Source organism: Desmodus rotundus, chromosome 3, assembly GCF_022682495.2.
Source record: "Desmodus rotundus isolate HL8 chromosome 3, HLdesRot8A.1, whole genome shotgun sequence".
Lineage (NCBI taxonomy): Eukaryota > Metazoa > Chordata > Mammalia > Chiroptera > Phyllostomidae > Desmodus > Desmodus rotundus.
The window spans coordinates 154,777,424-154,795,188 of NC_071389.1; the positions used below are offsets into that span (position 1 = coordinate 154,777,424).

Below are 17,765 nucleotides of genomic sequence, written 5' to 3' on the forward strand. Positions count from 1 at the left end.
ACCTCTTGGCCTCCTCCATACTTGGAACGAGCCACCTGAGCCAGCAGATACAACAGGAGCCCAGGGGACTGTGCATGGTGTTTATTAGTGATGACAGTGAGGTGGGGCAGGGTCTCGTGGAGCATGCTCTGTAGGTCACACTAGAGCCGTAAGGCAAGGGTAGCTGGGTAGACAGGGCTTCTGAGGGCTGTCCACTTTGTCCTGTCTCTGCCCATCTAACCCTAATGTAACAAGCAGCAATGAATGAGGGAGTAAATCTGGGGCCCATACGCCCCGGGAGGCATGAGAGCCAAGAAATAACAAGATGCAAGAGCAAAAGGATGAGGTGGGCAAAGAGGCCCCAAAGCTGTTCCATAGTCTCTGCTACATATGCCCTCCCCAAGCCCCCAACTCAGGTGGGCTCCCGTCCACCACTTGGCTTGACCATGCTCCTGGACCCCGTCCTCTGAGATGTTAGGAACATTCCTGGCAGGGTGAGGAGAGCCCTTTTCAGAGCTTCAGCTGCCTGGCCTCTGGGCCCAGCCTAGCCTGCGGGTGCCCCGCCCAGCTGAAGGATAGGAGTGCCACACAGTTGGTCTTTGATTGTCTCTTTTCTGGTATGTGGCAGTGAGGTGAGTGGGGCCCCTTGGACCCCAGAGCATACCCCCTGAGTCCCTTGACTGTTAGGGTTTGTGTCTGTCTCAGGGGCCTTGTTTCTTCCTCACGCCCTGTTGCCCCACCCCAGCCTCTTCTCACTTTGAGGGGGCATCCCTTCCCTGAGTCTGGTGGGAAGGTCCCTGCTAAGGGGATCCTGGCCTGAGGGCACTGCCCAGTGGGGCAGCTTCTTGTGCAGGAGGAGAGGAAGGTGCCAGGGGAGCAGCACACACAGCTAGTACCTGGAATGGGAGCCTAGGGGAGTCACTGCCCAGGAGGTAAGGGGGCCCCCTGCTTTTCCCCAAACCTTGGGACCACAGGCAGCTCTGGGGCTGGGCAGGGGGCTGTGGGGGCTGAGCCTAGTGCCAGCCTAATGCCAGTCTAACGCCAGCCTGCCTGAAGTGGGTGCCCCAGCCAGCTGTGCCTGTGCCTGCCAGGGGAGGGCAGCAGGAGGCGGTCAGTAGCTATCCTTGGCCCAGGGCCGGTTGCGCTGCCAGTTCCGGTCATTGTGGTTGTGCTCTGAGTCCTGGGCGAGGAGTCGGTCTTGGGGATCGTGCCCATTAGCACTAGGCAGCCCAGAGGTGTGTTGGCGGTGAGGCTGGTACAGGTCCTGGTAGGTGTCTGCATAGTCCTCCTCCAGGTGGTGGGAGCTGCGCTGTGAGGATCCTGTCCAGGCTTGGCGGGAGCTCTCGCTGGCCTCGTCGGAGGGCATCAGGCTGTCCCGCTCAAGGGGGGAGTGCTCCTCACCACGCTCCCCCAACAGCTGCTGGTTCTGGGTTAACACAACAGCTCTAAGTGAGGCAGTATGGGCCTCGCCTCGGCCTCCCTCCCACCTCTACTAGGATGCAGGATTCTACCCCCTCAACTCTCAGCTCCTGGGTAAAGGAAATAGTGCAAGGAAGGGAAGTATATTGGCATATTCTTCCTCTTAAGATAAACTGTAGCTTTCAACTCCTGCAAAATTCAGGCTCTGCCTTCAAGACAGACCAGAGAAAGGTTTGAGAGTGTGTTTGTTTTCAGCTCTAGAAAAGTAACCTCTGATAACCCATCTTAATGATTTATCCCCTCTCTCATCAGGAAGTTCCTTAGCCCATCTGCCCTAGCTCTGTAAAGCAGAGCTGAGTTCTCTGATCCTGTGGCCTTCAAACTGGAGGCCAAGTACAGCCTTTGGGCAGGGTTAGGGTTAAGCTGGCTTAGCCTAAGCAACAGTGGCCAGTGGAAATGATCACCTGAAGTCCAGGGATGGCACTGGGAGGGCCCAGAAGCCCAGGGCTGGGGGCCGGGTGGTGTGTGGCCCGCCAGTAAACCTCCAGGTACTCAGCCAGGTGCTCGCAGGCATCCTCCAGCTGATTCTCATCCAGAATCACATCAAATGACTCCTAGGCAGGGAGGGAACAGGAGAATGTTGGCTTCCTCTAAGCAGCAGTAGCCCACACCATTACTGCCCCAGTGCTGGGAAAGCAAGAGCCGGCACAGGAGCATCTGCCCCAGGCACTCACCGGCGGGCACTGAACCAGCTTATCATAAGCCATCATCTGCACAGTCAGGTGCTTCATCTGTGACTTTCCACGGGAGCGGATGAGTCGCTGGAGTACCTGAGGGGGAAGGGCAGAGCGAGGCCCAGAGTCTCAGGGGACCCTGGGCAGAGCTGAACTTAGAAAGAACTGGGCACGTCCCCCACGTGTGATCTGGCACCAGGAAAAGGGAACTCAGGAGCAGGGACTGAGCTGAATGGTGGCGCATTCTAGGAGGGCAGCCCTGGGGACCTCATCCGCCTACCTTCGGTGAGGATACTTTGACAAAAACGATGATGGGGGCCAGCGAGGTCTTGGCCAGCTGTGCTGGGTGGTTGATGGTGTCAGCATCCAACACTACCAGCTGCAGAGATTTGGCCAGCTCGAATATGCGCTCGATCTCACTCTGTACTTCAGCTAGGGAGGGAGCAAGCAGGCCACAGTGTTTACCAGCGGCTCCACCCACTTCTTCCTCCAATGGGGCTTGGGGGACTCCCCAGTGGTGGAAGGGAAGGAAATAAAAAGAGAGGGTGTTCATCAAGACCCGGGCAGGCAGAAGAATAGGGACCTGAGGAGACAAGGTGCATTCCTGCCAATCCCAGGGCAGGCAGAGCAGGCATTGGGGAAGAGGAAGGTAGGACGAAGGTGCTTGGAGGGCCTGAGCAGAGAAGCAGGAGCTGGGGACTTCTCACCAATGCTGGAGCGGGCAGAGGAGCGCTCAATGATGGTCCTCTTGCCAGGATTGTTGAGCACAGATCGCTTGGCCAGTGAGAGGTCCGCTGTGACTCGGGTGATGGAGATCCTGGGGTAGGGGTGGAGAATCACAGCTCACTTCTCAATTTCAAGCTCTAGGCCCAAGACTTCCTAACTCCTAACTGTCCCTTTAGAAAAGACCTTGCTACAGACAGACATCTGAGAGGAGACAGTGATGTTGTCCCTGGTTCTCACGCCACCCCATGCAGTGCAGCTTACCTGCCATCAAACCTATGTTTGAGGAAGTCGAAGAGAGCCTTCTGCATCATGTCTGTGACCTGGGTGGGCGGAAAGGGATGGAACTGACTGAGGGCCCTCTTGGAGAGGGGCAGCATCCCCAGGTACAGCCCTGGAGCCCACCCCCTCCACACACGGGGTGGGGTGGTAGTGTCGGGGAGAAGAGCCCCTCCCACTGACCCTGGGGCCTTCCCATGGCAGGCTTGGCAGATGTGACTCTTTGAGGTCAAAAACTTCCTCTCACCTCATAACCTTTCAGAGAGGGCCCCACCAGCACCACAGGCCGCATGGAGGGCACCACATCATACGGGGGAACATGTTCTGCCTGCAGAATTGACCTGAGGTCAGGTGAAGCCATGGCCCTGTGGCCTGCCCGATGTGTGGTGGGTGTGGGGCAGGTTCAGAAGTTCTGGCCCCCGTCCCCCATGCTGCTGCCCTCCACGATGATTGCCCGGAAGCCTGTTCCCACAGCCATGAGCCATGAGCCCCCAAGCCCGGGTCCCTTCCTTGACTCACCTGCTTTTGCTTCTGCTTGGCTTTTAGAAAAGGAAATAAAAGATTAAAGTTGGTGAAGGGGGAAGAGGCCCTGTGGGCATGTATTCCCTTCCCCGGGGGAGACACTGGGCTGCTCCCAGCTCTTCTGACCCTTCCCCTTCCACTGACCCCTTCCCCCACAGTTCACCTGGGGACAATCTTCCTGCCCCTGTGTCTTAGTGACCCACCTACCCAAGACAAGTGGGTTAGGGGGAGGCTACCTAGAGATGGAGGAGGGGAGCGTCGGTTGCCAATGTCACTGAGGCTGGAGGGGTTCCCGGATCTCCTGAGGGCAGAAAGGGAGGTCAGTACAAGCCTTCGTGTGTGTGTGTGTGTGTGTGTGTGTGTGTGTGTGTGCGTGCCACACGTTGCTTAACAGTTGTTTATGTTTTCGTACATTTTCGCAAGTGAGGGAGGTGTGACGTGCGTGTGTGTGTGTGTGTGTGTGTGTGTGTGTGTGAGAGAGAGAGAGAGAGAGCAGTGTTAATATGTGTAGCTGGTATGAGTGTATTTGGGGGGTGGGACACGCGTGATGGGTAGTAAAGTGAACTGTGGGTAAAGTGCCCACGTTGGGGGCGTTGTTTATTGAGTCACAGCCCTGCTCACCTGGCCTTCTGCTCCTGTTTGACTCGGATGCTCTCCAGGCGCTGGGGGCTGGGGATGAAGGCGATGTCCCCGCCCTCTTTCACTAGCCGACCGATCCACCAATCATTGCTGTACTTCTAAGGGTGGGGTGGAGCAGGAAGGGGTGGTGAGCGGAGGTGGCCCAGGCCTTCCAGCAGGCTCTCCAGTGTGGAAAGGGCCGGGGAGGCAGGCACAGAGCTAGTCTGACAAAGGTAGCACAAGGGGAGGGGCAGGGGCAGGGACCCGAGGCAAGGGCAGCCAGGTTTGAGCCACCCCTAAGATTTCCTGCGAGGCATCGCGACCGTCACAGGAGTTCTGAGAGACAGCTAATCTAACTGCTCACTTTACACATATGGAAACTGGGGCCCAAGCCAGGTCTCAGAGGGTGGAGGTCCTGAGGACTAGGTTTTGGATATGAGGGGTGTACAGTACAGGTGTGTGCTGGGCACAAGAGCTGAGGAGTTCGGGGACTTGTTTATAGACTGAGGACTGAACTAAGAGGTGTGGGAACTGGGGAGAGAGAAGGGAAATTAAACGGCTTCTCTCTGTGTGGGGGAGGGTTGGTCACCTCTTTAATGTGCAGAAAATCTTTGGCCTCAAAGTTGACTCCAGAGCCCTGGACTGGGCACTCCTCATCCAGTACACCACAGTAGCTGACATTGGTCCTCACAGCAAATGCCACAGGTTTGTGCTGGAGAATTTGAACATCAGCACCAATGAGGGGAACCTCAAAGCACCCCTTCCAGTTTCACTGCCCCATCACCCACCCATCACACACACAACCTTTCACACTCACGCACACCCTACCATCGTCCTTCAGAGACTCAGGACAGAGCACAGGTTTCCGCTCAGCCTAGCTTGTTTGGCCCCCCGCCCACAAGCAAGAGGATACCTTGGCCCTCTCCAGCTGCTGCTGAGCCTGGCTCTCCACTTCTCGCCGGGCACTCTCCCGGTCCTCCTCCAGGGAGACGTCTGAGTCCAGAGATGGGCGGCTGGTGTAGGAGTCGGCTGAACCCTGGCAGGGGGGAGAGGCTATGATCCCTGGGCTCAGGTGGGAAGCACAGAGGCACCGTCCAAACCCTACAGCACTGCCTCCACCAACCCCAGCCTCTCCCTGTCCTCAGGGGTGGCTGGGCCCCAACAGTCCCTCCACTTTCCCCGAGAAGGGCCCCAATGCCTCTGGGGCTGTAGGAATGCCACCCAATCCACGTGTGCTCAGATCTGGGCCCCTCCCCCCAAGCCTATTAATACTGCAGCTTTGAATAGAGCCTTGGCTTCCCTCCTCCCTCCCTTCTCTCCCCTCTACCACGTCCTCCTCTGAGGCAGAGGGAAGGCAGATGTACTTGAAGATGATATATTGAAGATGATTGTGAATGCAGCTGACCTAGCCCTCTTGTTCACATCAGCCTGCAAAGAGCCTAGACATTACCCCTTTAAGATGCCTGGCAGACGTGCAGCCGGTTGGGAACGGTCAAGAGCTGCCGTTTGGCATGGCACTGGAGGATACAGCCATCCACCCCTTAGATCTCACCTCTCCCAGTCCATACCCCTCCATGAAGAGGATGAAGAGGACACAGACCTGCCAACTCCTGGAAGTTACTTCCTTACTCCTCCCACCCCCACTTTCCTCTCACAGTGCTGGGGCAACTGGCCAGGTGTGGGCAGCAAAAAGACACAGACTGAGGGCAACACAAAGCTATTTCCATAGGCCTGTGAGGCTGGGCCACGCCCACCACCTGGCTTACCTCTCCTCACCCCTTCCCCAAGGGGATATCAGCCCTGGAGGAAGGCCATGTTGGTGCCAGGCAACCCAGTGGAGGAGCAGGACCCCAGGGTTCTAAGGAGGGGGCCTTTGTAACCTGAGCAGGGAGAGTCTGTGTCCTGCCAGAGTGGGGCTCTCTGGGCAGTGAGGGTGCATTTGGAGGGCTGCAGAGCTCACCTTCATGCCTTCAGGAAGATGCCCAAATGAGCAAGGGAAGTTGGGCCTTAGGACAGCAAGACAGAAGTCAGGACGGCTGATGTTCCCCTCAGTCGAGGGAAAAGGGAATCTTTTGTTTCCTGCCTCAGTTTCCCGTTTGTGATCAGAAGCCTGAAGTGGTACTTCTGTCAGTTCTGAGGTACAGGTGGCAGAGATAAGGTAGGAGCCTAGATAAGGAGGCCATGTGGCAGTGAGTGAGTGAGTGTATGTGTCTGCGGAAGGGGTTTTAGGATATTCTCGGACTGAGGAAGACTCCTTCAAGCCCACAGTGCACGACCACCTACAGAAGGCAGCAGAGGCCAGACTCCCTGTGGGGCCGACAGACTCATACACCTGCTGTCTGCCACGCCCTCCGCCCCAGCCCCACCAGGGGCAAGAGGGCTGGCTGGTCAGCATGATGTCAGCCCAGGCCCTAGACGGGAGGCACGATGAAGACACCACAGCGGGGAAAGTCCTTCATTTTACAGATGAGTAGCGTCTCGTGCTCTTTCCTGTCTCTTTTGAGAACACAGAGGCTGGCTTGGCATAGAAGAAAGAGCAGCTGAGCCCCAGGAAGAACCTTTGCACTGTCTGTAGAGTGGGGGACCTCCTCCCAGGGTTCTCAGATACAGATTATACCTCTGTGGGAGGCGGCTGAGTGAAGGGAATAGGGGCCAGCAGGCTGGCAGGCAGCAGGCAAGGCGGGATGACCACTCACCTTGGTAAGTACCCATCAGATGCCTCCTAGATGCCTGGACCTCTGCCGGGAGAGGAGTCCAGCCTTTACTTTCTGCTCTCCAGGGTCTCAGCCTAATTCAGTCATCTTAATATCCCTGGCTGGGTTACCTGGCCTCCTGCCCTAGGATGGGAATGACAATCTCTCCCTAAACGGTTAATGAGTCATGCTCAGAATGGAGCCCCCTCTCCGTTACTCCCAAGACCCCAGGGCTCACCTGTCTCATGCTCTGGCATCACTTAGGGAGGCCAGGATGCCCTTGCCAAGCCTAATTTGGGGTCTTGCCCCCCCTACCCCGTTACACCAAGACAGCCAGAGGCTCAATACTTTGGAGCTGCCAGGAGTTGGCACAGTGCCCTAGTGGTGCCCCCCTTGCTTGGTGAGTGTGTGGGCAGGATGCAGCTCCACTCTTGCCTGGCACGGGGGAAGGAGAGGAGGGAGATGAGCCGGTGGATTTATTTAGAGCCTGATCTCCCTCCTACTGCTTCAGAGGGGGCCTCAGAGAGAGCAAGGAGCCAGGCAAGAGACAGCAAAGTGGGGGAGGGTGACCTGGGGACCAGAGAGGGCTGGGGAGCGTGTGATGGGTTAGCAGACTGCCCCCAAAGCCATCTCCATGTGAGCCTTTATCTTGCAGCAGCTCTTGCCTTCTCACCAGGGATAGGAAGAACCTCCTAGGGACCTCCAGCCCTGCAGGAAGGTTTGTTCGCAAGCTCACTTTGGCACCCTGGGCCATGCCAGCTGTCCCTTCAACTGTCAGAAAGAGGTGTCCACCAGAGCCTTGAAAATCATCTGCTCTTGCTGCCATGTAATTAGCCCCAGAGGCCTAATGGGAAATTTGGCCCAGCAGGAGCCCATCCCAGAAAGGACTGAGAGCTGCCTATTCTGAACCCTAGAACTCATCCATCCTGGGCTTGGCAGCAAGAGGTGGGAGAAGACTCCATCACTCCATTTTCCAGCCTGGAGTGCTCTCCTTTTCACACCTACCAGGGACCCCTTCCAACCACTGAGTGGTTCTCTCCTACGGAGGCCTTTTCGCAGGATGTGTGAGAGAAGCTGCTCCCCATCCTTGCCCCCTCTTTCCAGGCACTCTCCCTGCTGTCTGAGCTCCGGGAATCACTGCCTAATGAGCTGATTTGTCTCAGTGGGTCAGGAGATAAAAGCAAAGAGGAGAATTAAATATTTATCGGTTGCCTGGTTGTCTGAGCAAAGAGCTTCCTCTCCATCCCCAGGCCCTCTCCTCTGGCTTCACCTCCAGGTCCTCCATGCTGAGCAGGCGCTCAGGATGACTGCTGCTCTGAGGACACCTCAGCAGGAGGCACGGACTGGATGGGGCTCAGACAGCTGGCCCACCCATGTGCTGGGTGCTCCGCTTCCAGACTTAGAGAGAAGCTGGGCTGGAGGGTAAGGAGATCAGGCAAGCTCAGGATAGACAGGGGAAAGGAATAATGGACGTCTTCAAGTTTTGTGATCTTTCTGTTTGAAGAGGCTGGTACCTGATTCTCTGGTGTTCTCCCAGGCTCCCTAAATTTGTCCTTTACTGGAGGCACAGGAGGTCTGAATTGTCCCCCTGAGACCCAAGAGACCCAGCTTCTCCTGTAGCTGTTGTGTTCAGACCCCATAAATGCCCCTGTGGGAACTCCAGGCGTTGAGTGTGCCCTTTCTAAAGCCCCTGTGCCCTCAGACTCCAGCCCTTCCTCCCTCTACCCTTCTGTCCTGGGCTTTGGAGACACCTGCTCAGCCCTTCCCCGCACTACCCGCTCCCTGCACACAACCGATGTGTCTTGGTCTAGGACTGGGGGACTGAGTAGCCCTTGGCACGAAAATCCATCTTCCTACTTCCCTGGAGCGCCCCCCACCCCTACACTCCCTACCCCGACGCTGAGGCGTCTTTTCAAAGTACTGAACTGGGAGTAGGGTACAAGGGAGAGGAGGTGTCACCCCAACTTCCCCACTCCCACCCTCACAGTGGGCACTCACCACCTCCGAGTCCTCAAACCCGGGCACGTAGGAGTCGTCATACATGGGGAGTCCGGGTGGGGGGGAGCGAGCGGCGCCGGGGGCGGGAGTGGCCCAGAGGCAGGGGCGAGGACTGCGGACCGCGCCCGGGAGATGCCAATGAGCCCCGCGGCCTTGCGGACGGCGGCGCAGAGCGAGAGAGCGCGAAGGAGGGAGCGAGCCGCGAAGACCAGCTGCTCGGAGCTCAAATCACGGCTCCCCCCACCCCACCCCCCAAACCCTGCCGGTCCCACCCCGAGCGCGGCTGAAGAATCTGGCGCCGGCTCCTAAAACAATAGTGCCCGCCCACCTGACCCCCACACCCCCGCCGGGAGCTGGCGGGGGTGGCGGCGGGGGCGGCGGCCACCGGGGGAGCCCGGGATCTGGGCGGGAGAGGGTAGCGGACCAGGGCTGCGTGGAAGGTGGGTCCCCCAGCACCTCGGGGCAGAGGTGCGGCGGGGAGGAAGGGGAGGAGAGACTGCGGGCGGGCGGACCCAGGCTGGGAGGAGGCGGGGCGAGGGGAGATGCGGAGACAGGGACGCTCGGCAACCCAGGAAATACTCCACCGGGAAACAAAGGGCCGGAGAGGGGGAGGGGCGGGGGCGCAGAGACACGGCGGAGACGAGCCCCGAGCCGCGAACGCGCGCGCAGGTTACGGGGAGGCTGGAAACAGAGAAAGGCAGGATAGAGGCGGAGAGAGGGAGACTGGAAAATTGGGAGACAGAAGGGGCGGGGCGGGGGCGGGCGGCAGGCGGGGGAGGGGTCCCAGGTGAGCGGGCGTCGAGTCTGCGCCCTGGCGTTCCCAGAGGCTCCAAAAGCGAACCCCGCGATGGTACAGAGGAGGAACGGGTCTGGCGACTGCGAGCCAAGGCCGTGGAAGTAGCCCTTGCTCCCACCAGGGGGTCGGCACTCTCAGTGCTGAGACCTCGCAACCAAGGGCGGGGCCGCCCAACCCGTGCGTAGGGGTAGGTTTTGGGTCCACCAGCCCCACACCTGTTGCGCAGGCAGATTCCATCCTAATATGGCCAGGATGGGGCTTCCCCTCCTCACTTCCTTGCCAAGGGCTGTGCCAGGCAGGCATTGCCAAGGTATCCGTGGGAACTGGGACAGGAGGGGCTGTTTTAGGGGAGCCTAAAGCGTCGGGAGAGAAACCAGAGGGTGGAGGTAGGGGGATTGTTGTGGCTGGGATAGAAGGTGGCAATCTGGCCACACTGGGGTTAGTAGGGGGACGGGCAAGTCTCCCCAGAGCCGGTGGTTTAAGGCCAGATCCCCTCCTTAGCAAAAGGGTGCGGGGGGTTAGTATCCCGGTTGGAACCATCGGTACCACACTGCCCTAGTCTCTCCTTCAAAGGAGCACTGAGATCTGAGATTAGAAACCAAACAGCAGCCTTTATTTTGAGCAAGCTTCCCGCAAGATCCACTCGTTTGAGCCCCTCCTTCTCCCCCCCCCATCTCCTGAGAAGAAACATTCCTTTGAATTTTGAGTGCCTTCCTGCCCCTCCACCCCCACTCCTCACCCCCAGAGGGCGATGTGAGAGGGACGGAGGGCTATGCCTGAAGGGTTACAGTCTTTCTCCATACCCCGTTTCTCACCCCGAGGAGGGTTAATCAAGAATCAGCCTTCCAGGGCTGCAGGGGAATGAGAAAACCAAAGCTCTGAAAGGGTCTGATGAGATCTATGGGAGAAAGCGCTGTGCATGACAGAGAAAGACCGCCCAAACCAACTGGCTTCCCACTTATGTCAACCACTTGGTCACGTTCCCTTGGCAAGAAAAAGAAGGAGCCTCATCCTAAGACCTCATCCTGAAGTCTGCCTGCGTTTAACCTGTCTAGCTCTGTGAGTGGTGTAGTCCAGCCCTGCCCAACCTCTTCCTCCTGCTGGATTTGGCAATTTGGTCAGATCCCCTGTGGCTGAGGGGACTGACCACTCCTAAGGGCAGCGGTCCGCTTTCACAGTCCCCTCTTCTGAGTCCAGCACCATTCGGGGGTGGTTTTTATATTGAATTCTTCTGTACTGGAAGTTCCCAGACACTCTCTCTTCTCACTTTTGTGCCCTTTCCTCGTTTCTCAGTGTTCCTATATCCTCCTTTTATTTGCTGCCTCATCAGTCCCTCCTTGTTCTTCCAGGAGGCAGAAAGGAGGCATGAGGCGTGAAAGATTACGACCCCCAAGGTGCTGGGAGTTAGCTCTAATAAGACAGCCGCTGCCCTGACCGGTGTGGCTCAGTTCGTTGGGCGTCATCTCCCCAAGTGAAAAGTCACTGGTTGATTCCTGGTTGGAGCGAATGCCTGGGTTGTGGGTTTGGTTCCTGGTCGGATGCATACAAGAGGGGCAATGGATCCATGTTTCTTTCCCTCTCTTTCTCCCTCCCTTCCCCTCTCTCTAAAAACAAATAAATAAAATCTTTGAAAAAAGAAGAAGACAGGCCCTGGCTGGTGTAGCTCAGTGGATGGAACACGAGCTGTGAACCAAAGGGTCTCTAGTTTGATTCCCAGTCAGGGCACATGCCTGGGTTGCAGGCCAGGTCCCCAGTGGGGGCCACGTGAGAGGCAACCGCACACTGATGTTTCTCTCCCTCTCTTTCTCCCTCCTTTCCCCTCTGTATAAAAATAAATAAATAAAATCTTAAAAAAAAAAAAGAAAAGACAGCTGCTGAGGCATCTGCTTCCCTCCTAATCCCTAATCTATTCCCCAGACCTGTCCTTTTGGAACCCTCCCCACTGCCAGAGGGTCCTGGATACTGTAGGTAACAGTGGATCTACCATCAACCTCCTGCCTTCCTCACACACCTTGTCGTCTTCATCCTCTGCTGGGACAATGGTGTCTAAGTGTGCTTCTGAAGCACGAGTTACCATGGCAACCAACCCCAGGAGACAAGTTCAAGTTCTTCATACCTGGGCCCATCCCCTGGGTCTTTCAGGAGCTTCAGAGCCTCTCTCTCTTTCCCTTATCTCTGAATTGCTACTCAATGCTTCCCCCCACCATTTCTCACCTCACCCACACCTGCCTAGTCCACTTCTCATACCAACCTAGTGACTGCCAGTCCTATAAGACAGGTGCCTGTCATTGTCCATGTTGCCCCAACCCCTTTGCTTTACTATGAGCATAAAGGGAGAGAGTTGAGGGTAAAAAAAAAAAAAAAAAGGGATTTGAGGAGAGGCTTCCTCCTGCCCTCTTCTTTCTAAGAAGAGAGCTGTTTGTCTGGCAGCTGGCGGGCACCCAAGGCATGAAAGCAAGATATAAGGGTGGGTGGGTGGTGGCCCGAACCAGGTGTGGGAGTTAGAGTTCTTGGGAGCCTCCAGGATACCTAGCTGCTCCTGTAAATGTACCAGGAAGTTGGGCAGATCCCAACCCCTGAGCACTGGATGGGGAAACTGAGGCAGGAGCTAGGACCTCAGGGAAATCCTCCTCCTCAGCAGCCTTTAAGAACTGGACTAAGCCAAAACCCCTAGCATTTTAGCTGCCCCCAGGGAACACAGGGGGGTGGGGACCTGGGAAGTCTGGCCAAACCCTCCTTTTTTCTAGCCCCTTTTCTGGCTCCCCAGCAGTTGTCCCTTCCCATCCCATTCCCAAAGCTTAGAAACTACCAGCTCCAGCCGCTCCCTCTTTCTTACTGTCTCTTCCACCCTTAGCCCCATCTCTGGTTTCCCTCCCCATCACTGTAGTCTCCCCCGAATCCGATCCCACTTCCTAGCCTGGAATGGGGCTCTCCTCCCACCCACTGCGGAGGGTCCCCCGCCTTTACCTCATTCAGCAGGAAGGTTGCACTGGAGTCAGAAAAAGACATAGACCAACCTAGTGGTCTCGCCTCCTCCCCCGGGGCCAGGGGCTCCGAGGCGGGAGCAGGACCCGGCCGCGGCTCTGCATACGGGCTCCCTCCTGCACGTCTGGCCTCGCCCCACGCCCTCCTGGCTCTACCGCCTGCTCCCTTCCTATCTCTAGGTTCCCTCCCCCTTCCCTTCTTCCCTCCCTGCCTCCCTCCCTCTCCCTTTCACGCCTCCCATGTCACTCTCGCCCTCTCGCGTCGCCTTTCAGTCCTGCTCTCTCCATTTCCGTCTCTTCCTCCTCTTTACGGTCCCTGGTCTGTTTATCAGGGTTCCTCCCACTGTCCTTCCCTTCGCAGACCTCGTCTCCCGTCTCTGCCACCCCCGGCCCCCGGTTCTCCCAGCGCCCCTCCCCCAGAAAAGGGACTCTGGAGCTCCCACCGCCACAGGCAGAAGGGCAGGAGTAGCTCAAGTGCCGCCTGACTCCGGCGCTTCGGGCAGATGGTTCCTCTCCCCGCAGCCCCAGCTCCGTGCGCCACCGCCCCGCCTCCAGCGTCTGAGGAAGGAGAGCGCCGCGGTCCCAGAGGCGGCTCCGACCGACCTCAGCAGGGGGACGGATCAAAAAAGAACGCTCGTGTACAGCTCGCTAGCCTCTGCGTCAAGGCTCTCCCTCTGGGTGCCGGGGAAGCCACGTCCATTCCCCCGTCCCACGTCCACACCCTGAGGCTTCTGCGGGATCCAATTGGAGATAGCCCAGCCGGGGTGCGCCTGGCGCCCTAGGAGTCTCTGTCCCTCCTCTCTCCTGGGTGCTGGCGTCCCGGGACTCAGCCCACGAAGGCGAAAAGCGGAGGTGAGGTGGCTCCTCTGGACCGGCTGCAGCGTCCCCTGGACTCACTCGCCCTCCAGGTGGCAGCGCCCTCCCCGGGGTCCCGTCCGTTGGTCGGCAGGGGCGGGCCCTGCCAGCAGGAGGCGCTGCCCAGGCCGGAGCAGAGGGGCCGAAGCGCTGAGCCAGACCCCCACTAAGCCCAGCATGGACGCCCCCCTCTCTTTCCAGGAACTGCAGTCTCATCTCCAGACCCCTCGTTTGGGACTCCAGGCTGCATTCTATACCCACCCCAAGTATCCTTTTAGATACTTGGCCCCTCTGGAGCCCTAGAGCGCTCCTACCTCCATCCTGGTCTCCTGGGGCGACTCCACTGAGCCCGACAGCGACCCAGCAGGGCCTGGGCAGCAGGGAGTACAGAGTCGCGGGACCGATCCTCGGGTCAGTACCCCTCCCGCCCCTTTCCGCGGGCACGTCAAAGAGGACAAGCCCAAGTTCTGGCGGGGGAAAGGGGGAGCAGGGGTGTAGCCCCAGCCAGCGCTCTCCCTGCACCCCCTGAGCGGATCTGCCTCTCATTGGTCCCTCCACACCCCCAGCATCCACCAGGCTGGACTCTTCTCAATACCAAAGACGGCGGCCTGGGGGCAGGAGGGGGCGGCAGACCCCTGTGGAGACCCGGACACACGCTGAAGCTGAATGACTGGGGTCCCCAACTTCTCGGTACTAGCTAGAACTCTTTCCCTTAGGGCGCTCGACTGTCCTCGGGCTTCGTTTTAACTCCCTCCCCGCCCCCCCCCGGGGGGGGGCCTCCCTTAATCCTCCCATGCCCTGGGGATCTTGGAAGACTTCTCTCCTCTGTTTAGCTGACCCTCCACTTGCCCTCATTCCAGAGGGAGCTAAATTGGGAGAGAATTAATTCTCTCCACTCCCAGCTCCTCCTCAGGCTGGGCTTAACCTGGAAAGCGCGTTGCTAGGGCATCTCCCCCCTCTCTGTGTGGTCTAGTCCAGCAGGTCCAAGGGTTCCCTCACCACCCACCTACCCCCAAGTTACTCAACTTGAACTATTTAGAGGCCAGAAAGAGGTTGTGTGTGTTTTTAAAATGTGCATAGAGGTTTTTTGTTTTGTTTTGTTTTTATTTTTGTTTTTGGCTGTAATGGAGCAGAAGCTTTGCCTTTCATTTGGCAGTAAGACCTGGAGGAAGAGAACCACCCCCCACTCCACGCACCCCTGCTGACCACAGCTAATGGACTAGCTCCTCTGGGCCTTGGGGCAGCTTTAATTTCCATAGGAGAAGGGGGGTGGAGGGTGCTGGCCAAGGCAAGCAATCGTCCCTGGCTTTCCCCTCTCTCTTCTTCCCTCCCTCCACTCTCCCAGAACCTGCAGTCTAGAATGCCGTCTCTCTCCAGCCTTTACTTTAAAATGGAAATATCAATGACTCCTCGCTTAGCCTATCAGAGGGAGTCTGAGGTGCACAGGGCAGCTCTGCAGCCTTCGCTTTTTCTCATTTCCACTCCAGCTGCCGGACCGCACACCCCTCTCCCTTTCCCCACTGAGAGAAGGTAGGAACCTCAGAGCTAGAGCGGGGAGCCCAGCCCCCAGGTCCCTAGAACTGTCCTCTCCCAGCCCCCTCAATGTGAGATGACCAGCAGGATTAACCCTCTTTGGACCCTGTCTGGGACCCACACCCTCTCTCCCCCTACTCGCCCTCCCTTGGGTCCCTGTCTCTGGCTCTGACCTCATCTGGCACTCTGCTAAGAGGGGCCTGTAGCCTGGACACACTCCTGGGAGCCATGCGTTAGCTTGGCTCCTTCAGGTCAGCGCCAGTGTACAGCCCACAGGGATTCCCAGATAGCCTTCATCCCTTCTCCCTGGGGCCAGCTCCCCCTACTCTCTGATCTGCCAGGTTGTCAGGACCTCAGGACAAAGGGCAGGGCCTCTGCTAGCCCTGTTGTCTAGTCTTTCTGCAGACACAGCCCTGCACTAGGGGATTGCCCTGCCCATCTAGAGTTGGGTTCCAGCCCCCTCTTACCTCCTCAGCCAGACACAACCTGCACAATGGCACTTAGTGACCTTATTTGAAAACTTGTGAACCATAAGGACAGACCAAAGGCCACCATGTTCATCGTTTTGTATTTATCCCACTGAGACCAAAAAGGGCTACCTGTCTCTTCTGAGAAAGCTCAGAAGTAACTTCCACAGGGAATCCCCATTGCCAATTTCAAATATTACTATGGGGAAGTTCTTCCAAAATCAAACCTCAATCACTCTTGCTGCGATCTCCATCTTCGTTTTTGGGGCTGGGCCTCTGGGCTCACGGTGATATTTGATGCTTGAGGCACTGTCAGGCCCCATCCCTGACACAGCATTTGCTATAAATATGCCCGAAGAGTTTCTTGCTGACAGTGCCCAGTAAGATTGCACCTTCCTTCGCACACCAAGACTCTCTGGAGGCACTGGGCTCTCAGCTATGGCTCGAAGACACGACTCTTGCCCACTCTGGGGCTGGCAGAGCGACTGCTCTGTGGATTGGGGGATCTCTGGTACCTGGCAAGGAGGGAAGGTGAGCGGGCGGAGATGCTTGGCTCTCATTCTCTTGCTTCACAGAGTTTGGCTCATCCTGGCACATAGTAGGGGCCTGATATATGTCTCCTTCAGTCTTAGATCTCAGTTTCCCCTCCAGGTCAATGTGATGGGTGATTCCAATTGCACAGAATGGATTGGAGTGAGGAATGAGGCTGGGGCAGGGGCAGAACTCTAGGGCTGCCTCAGGTTGGGGAAAGGGTATTAGCAGCAAGGTCCTGGGAGGGTTTGGGGAAGGGGGGCTGGCCTAGACTTTACTGCCTGCTCTCCTTCACTCTTGCCAAAGTCTGAAGGCTTGAAGACTCTGAATCACAGCAAGGGATTGGTTTCAGTCTTTCCTCCTCTCCCACATGTTTACAAGCCAGGGAAGCCGGGGTTGAAAAGAGGTGGGGTGGGGTGGTGAAGGGGTGCAGTGGAGGGCGAGGGCAAGGGTTTCTGAAATGTTTGACAGATTATAGGCCTAAGGGGTATAGCTTTTTGGGGAAATTGTTCCCATAGCAGGGCTTCCCAGGGCTCCCAAAAGTCTGGGACAGAAAGGACTTGGGCCTCCTTTAGGTTGGCGGAGGGGCTGCTGACAAGGGGCTGAGGTTGGCCCCGGGAGGCTCACCTGACCCTGGATGCACAGCTATAATGAGTCCGGGTGAGGCTCTGTGTTTTCTGTATTTGGGTCCTTCCTCTCTACCTCTCTGGCTCACTGTAGTTCCTGGGTTCCTTCACCTGTCACTAAATCCCTGATCTCAGCCCAGATCAGAGTTCCTCTCTAGTAGAGTAGAGGGAGAGGTGCTGATGCTGTCAGCGTGCTGTAGGCTACCCCTCTGCTCACTCCTACTCAATCCCTGGCCCACCCATGACTCCCACCACTTTCAGTTTAAGGGTCTGAGCTGTGGTAGCCACCTCCAGTTCAGAATGAGGACATGGTGCCTTCAACCTCTCTGGCAATGAATTATTGAAGAGAGCATAGTGCTAGCTGCTCACAGCTGCTGCCCCTCGGGCCCACTATTGCCTCTTCTTGCCCTGCTTCTTACTGCTCCTTCACTAGCTGTGAGGGGCAGGGATGGGGGAAGGGGGTTGCTGAGGCCCAGGGGCCTGGGAGGAGGTGTTAGGGAGAGGCAGGGCTGGATAGGGAAGTAGCGGCCATGGCGAGAAGCCGCCTAGGCAGGAGGGAAGTGGGCTGGTGAAGAAGAGTCCTTGCTCCTTGTCATGGGTCAAGAGGGCAGAGGGAGCTGGCAGCTGCCCTGCAGCCAGGTTGGGAAGCAAGACTGAAAGACCTTGATCCCAGTGACTCCCCGGCATTGGAGGTCTAGACTCCCAAATGCCCCTGGGGTTACACAGAGCCAGAAGAGGCCTGGTGCCTCTTCTGACCTGGAGTCAGTACCAGTAAGCCATTCGGTCATTCAGGGATACTGTGTGCAGAGGCCTCTGTCCCTCCGGGAACCAGCGTCCTGCTGACAGTGGAGAGCTACAGACCTTCTGGGGGCAAGTGCAGGCGAGGAGAGTGCAGGTCAGTGTCAGGAAAGGCCTGGAGAAAGAACCACGGATTGGGAGTCTGATACAGAAGGCGAGTCCTGATTCTATCACTAGTTGTGGGCAAATCACTTATTTCAGCAAATGAGT

The 17,765-nt window shown here is 57.5% G+C and overlaps 1 protein-coding gene across 4 annotated transcripts; it reads right to left on the reverse strand.

Annotated features, from left to right (window-relative positions):
• Positions 1-48: 48 nt before the first annotated feature.
• On the reverse strand, positions 49-14,251 carry CACNB3 (calcium voltage-gated channel auxiliary subunit beta 3). 4 transcript variants are annotated; one of them, XM_053921558.2, is made up of 13 exons: positions 13,915-14,251; positions 5,188-5,310; positions 4,864-4,986; positions 4,278-4,393; positions 3,893-3,957; positions 3,654-3,673; positions 3,382-3,462; positions 3,120-3,178; positions 2,840-2,949; positions 2,413-2,564; positions 2,133-2,228; positions 1,863-2,012; positions 49-1,405 (listed from the first exon to the last, which is right to left on the reverse strand). In XM_053921558.2, exons 1-13 carry the CDS (start codon positions 13,918-13,920, stop codon positions 1,091-1,093), a joined length of 1,416 nt encoding a protein of 471 aa, XP_053777533.1. In that variant the 5' UTR covers positions 13,921-14,251; the 3' UTR covers positions 49-1,090. The 4 variants fall into 4 exon arrangements, with proteins under 4 accessions (XP_053777533.1, XP_053777532.1, XP_024431462.2 ...); XM_053921557.2 differs by lacking the exon at positions 13,915-14,251 and adding an exon at positions 12,729-12,899; XM_024575694.4 differs by lacking the exon at positions 13,915-14,251 and adding an exon at positions 8,966-9,535.
• Between the last annotated feature and the right edge of the window lie 3,514 nt (positions 14,252-17,765).

Coding starts and splice junctions, on each gene's coding strand:
- CACNB3 (XM_024575694.4), bottom strand. CDS start 9,010: ATGTATGACGACTCCTACGTGCCCGGGTTTGAGGACTCGGAGGTG. Junction 2,229..2,412: donor TCAAAGTATCCTCACCGAAG/GTAGGCGGATGA, acceptor CTTCCCCCTCAG/GTACTCCAGCGACTCATCCG. Junction 1,406..1,862: donor GTGCCATCCCTGGACTTCAG/GTGATCATTTCC, acceptor GTGTTAACCCAG/AACCAGCAGCTGTTGGGGGA.